Source organism: Sinocyclocheilus anshuiensis, unplaced genomic scaffold (genome assembly GCF_001515605.1).
Source record: "Sinocyclocheilus anshuiensis isolate Anshui unplaced genomic scaffold, SAMN03320099.WGS_v1.1 scaffold876, whole genome shotgun sequence".
In the NCBI taxonomy this organism is placed as follows: Eukaryota; Metazoa; Chordata; class Actinopteri; order Cypriniformes; family Cyprinidae; genus Sinocyclocheilus; species Sinocyclocheilus anshuiensis.
Genome location: NW_015549619.1, coordinates 81,152 through 85,583, shown reverse-complemented (window position 1 = coordinate 85,583; position 4,432 = coordinate 81,152). Strand labels below are relative to the sequence as shown.

The 4,432-nt window shown below is 35.7% G+C and overlaps 1 protein-coding gene across 1 annotated transcript in view; it reads right to left on the bottom strand.

Moving 5' to 3' along the window:
- slc6a18 (solute carrier family 6 member 18) overlaps positions 1 to 4,432 on the bottom strand; it is a 16,329-nt gene that overhangs the window by 3,170 nt on the left and 8,727 nt on the right. Inside the window, exons 7-10 of the mRNA XM_016448257.1 lie at positions 4,249 to 4,361; positions 2,468 to 2,596; positions 2,204 to 2,360; positions 380 to 584 (exon numbers count right to left, since the gene is read on the bottom strand). Coding sequence (XP_016303743.1) covers positions 380 to 584; positions 2,204 to 2,360; positions 2,468 to 2,596; positions 4,249 to 4,361 — 604 coding nt within the window. The remainder of the gene's footprint in view (positions 1 to 379; positions 585 to 2,203; positions 2,361 to 2,467; positions 2,597 to 4,248; positions 4,362 to 4,432) is intronic.

Sequence of the window (4,432 nt, the reverse complement as noted above, 5' to 3'; positions counted from 1 at the left end):
TCATGTGATTAGTTTGAGCTGCGCCCTCTACTGTACAGACGTGAATTTACATTTCCTTCAGCCTGAGGCGCATTAATTTCACTTTTGGTGTGAAAGGGCTTTTACATTTGTAAAAGAGGAACTTTTTTTTATATTAAAAACAAAAAAGCAAGCCCCGCCCAGAACTCAACTGTTTAACTCTAGGGGAGTCGGAAAATGAGCCTATTTTCAAAAATAGTGGAGTGTTCCTTTAAAAAGTAACTCAAAAGTAACGTAACTAAGTAACATAATTAGTTACTTTTTTAGGCAGTAATGCAATATTGTAATGCATTACTTTTAAAAGTAACTTTCCCCAGCGCTGCTCGTTAGCACACGAGAAGGCCCTCGTTTGCACGTTTACCTGTGAAGAGCTCTTTGGGCATCCATCTGGGCACCAGGTGCAGGTCCAGCAGCGGCGTCAGGACTCCCTCCAGATTGCCGAACATCGAGGACAGACCCAGACTGAAGAGCATGATGAAGAAGAGCACGGCCCACACCTGCGAGCCCGGCATCTCGATCACGGCCTCCGTGAACAGGATGAACGCCAGCCCTGTTCCTGAAGCACTCTGGGTAAGAGAGAGCCGTCAGATTCATTCACATGACACGAATACATGTTTCGGACGGCTCTTTCGGTTTGATTAATGCAGCGCTGTTTCATCCAATGCACACGATCAGCTTTAATTAGAGCTAGTTTTAAGAAACGAAGCCCCATCTTGTATATAATTGTAGTTAATTTAGCATTTTTATTCATTATTTTTGTTTTGATTCAAGCTATTTGTTTTCATTTTACATTTAAAATTTTTTTTTGTTTTTAGTAAAAAAATTGTTTATTTTTTGTTAATTAAACTTTAATTTGTAATTTAGATTTTTGTGTTTTTATTTTAAAATTTATTAATTCTTTTGTATTATTTTATTTATTATTTATATTTTAAGTACTTTTAAGACCACCAGACTTTTGTTTTGAGCGGGTGTTAATTTAGCATTTTTAGTATTATTTGTTTGTTTTATTTTGATCAATTTTTTACATTTATATTTTAATTGCATTTAATTTTTTCATTTTATCATATTTTTTTTTATCAACTTTTTATTTACATTTATTTTTTTTTATTTGCGTTTTTTTGTATTTTGAAATGTTCACTTTTTTTCCAAGTAATATGTGAGCCTGCAGCACAAAAGCAGTCTTAAGTTGTATGGGTCAAAATTATACATTTTTCTGTTATGCCAAAAATCATTAGGATATTAAGTAAAGATCATGTTCCATGAAGATATTTTGTACATTTCCTACCGTAAATATATCAAAACTTAATTTTTGATTAGTAATATGCATTGCTAAGAACTTAATTTGGACAACTTTAAAGATGATTTTCTCAATATTTAGATTTTTTTGCACCCTCAGATTCCAGATTTTCAAATAGTTGTATCTCAGCCAAATATTGTCCTAGGGTCACATTTAAAAAAAAAACAAAAAACTAATTAAAAAAAAAAAAAATTGATTCATTTTAAATCTTCAACACCGAGGTACGTACTGAAATTAATGCTTTTCTTCATCAAGGATGCATTAAATCGATGAAAAGTGACCGTAAAGAAATTTATAATGATACAAAAGATTCCTATTGTAAATAAATGCTGTTTTTTTAACTTTCTAATTATCCTGAAAAATAAAATGTATCACAGCTTCCTGATCTGAAGGGGTTTACAAGACAAATAAGTAAATATAAATGTGTAGAAAGTGAATCTGAGCTGCTTTATGATTCAAGAATCAGCTCAGTTGACTTTCAAACACTGCTGTTTTTCTGTGCTATTGTTTATGATTTATTATAAAACGGAGAGTTCCGGTGCTTGATTCTGATTGGCTGAGCCGCGTTCAAAGCTGTTGTAAATGACTCTACAAAGTAACATACACCTTTGTTTACGTTTGTGTGTTGCTCGGCAACCACTTTGTTGCAACCACAACTGTTTCTGAGGAGCTACATTGTTTGGTGGAAGAATACTGTTTTTATTAATATCATTACACTTTATTTGCTCTGTTTTATTTTGTGAAACCTTACTACGTATATGGAATAACCGTTTTATAAAAGCAATAAGCTCCGCTTCGTGTCGTACCTAACAACGCCCCTTAGCTGTTATAAATTCACTGTAAACCACGGCTTCACTGGGCTTATTGCTTTAGCGAACAATCGTTTACCTGGTCCATAAAGTTCTGGAGATCGCAGTGTTTGAGGTTCAGACTGGAGACTTTGTCCGGATCGGTTGTGTTCAGATGCGTTAACCAGCTCTCGTAGTTCTCGATTGTGATGTTTCTTTCGGCGACGTCAAAAGCGTTGGTCAGGTCCAGGATGTTACTGCAGCGGAATGAATGAAACGCCATTAAAAACCTCTCATTATAGCCCTTATAGCAGGTGTGTGTTCATGCATAATAAACGCACGGGTTGAGTTTGCTGTGCTTCACCTGTTAATGCAGAAGTTGAAGTTGCCCGTGGCTTTGAAGCCCAGGATGGCGAAGATGGGAATGGAAGCATAGAGAGACGTGGCGCTGTTAATGATCCCAACAACCAGAGTGTCCCGTTCACAGTCATTCCTGGAGCAAACATATATGCAGTCAGGTCTGGAAGTATTTGCACACTTTTGCCTTTATACACCACTACAGTGGATTTGAAATAAAACAATCGAGGTGTGATTGAAGTGCAGACTTTAAGCTTTAATTCAAGGTGTTGAACAAAAATATAACAGAAAATGCTTAGGAATTACAAATCATTTCTATACACAGTATGCGGTTGCTAGGGTGTTGCTATGCAGTTGCTAGGGTACTCCAGGTGGTTGCTAAGGTGTTGCTATGTGGTTGCTAGGGTACCCTGGGGTGGTTGCTAAGGTGTTGCTATGCGGTTGCTAGGGTACCTGAGGTGGTTGCTAGGGTGTTGCTATGCGGTTGCTAGGGTACCCGGGGAGTTGCTAGGGTGTTGCTATGCGGTTGCTAGGGATTCCGGGATGGTTGCTAAGGTGTTGCTATGCGGTTACTTGGGTACTCAGGGCGGTTGCTAAGGTGTTGCTATGTGGTTGCTAAGGTATTCGGGGTGGTTGATAGGGTGTTGCTATGCGGTTGCTAGGGTACCCGGGGAGTTGCTAGGGTGTTGCTATGCGGTTGCTAGGGTTTCCGGGATGGTTGCTAAGGTGTTGCTATGCGGTTACTAGGGTACTCAGGGTGGTTGCTAAGGTGTTGCTGTGCAGTTGCTAACGTACTCGGGGTGGTTACTAGGGTAATGCTATGCGGTTGCTAGGGTACCCGGGGTGGTTGCTAGGTTGATTTGGATAGTTACTAGAGTGTTGCTATGAAGAGATAGATAGATAGATGGATAGAAATAGAAAGATAGATTGAAATAGAAAGATAGATAGATAGATAGATAGATAGATATTATAAGTCACTTTTAGTGCATTTAATGCATTTCAGACTGTTAGTATCATCCAGCACATAATGCATTTGAAATAATGTGAAATTAGGTGATTGTTTGCCTAAACATTAAGTATGATAATGAATTATGGTGCGTATTTTGTTGCCGATTCAATATTGAAGTTTATTTCTTGTTTTTGTTTTGTTGTTTATTTGTATTGCAATTTATGTAATAATTTATGATTCCGTGTTACAAATTATTTAACACTTCTTTTCTTAAAAACAAGTTAATCTTCATTAGAAATATTTAATATACATTTATGTCTCTGTGAATGTTGTAATATGAATATATGTATATACTCTTTTTTTTTTTTTTTTAAGAGTATTGCTGTTTATGTAATATGTATAATATTAATAATAAATGTTTTTGCTGATTCAGTATATATATTGTGTATTTTTTTGTAGTCTCTGTGAACTAAACTATAATATTGATATTTTGTTGCTGGCTCTAGGTGTTTTTATATGTACGTATATATATATGTATAGTATTGCAATTTATGTAATATATGTAATATATATTTTGCTGAGTAAATATATTTTTATATTTATAATTGAAATTATAATTTTATAATCGAAATGAACTTTTAATGTATTTATATTTTTATTTACTATATTTATGTATTCTTTTATTTATACATATTTATTCATATTTGTTAACGTTAGTTAATAAAAACGCATCTGTTCATTATTATTTTATGTTCAGGTCCATTAAATAATATTGACAGATGCAAACTTTGATTTCAACGTTTAACTAAGATTAAACTTTTTTTCCTGGCAGGTTGTACTTTTTGGGGTTGTAGCTGGAGAAGGCGATGAGTCCCCCGAACGCCAGAGACAGAGAGAAGAAGATCTGCGTCGCAGCGTCCAGCCACACCTGAGGATCCATCAGCAGCGCCCACTGCAGACACAAGATCACACGTCAAACCTGTGTGTGTGTGTGTGTGTGAGAGAGTGTGTGTATGTGTGAGA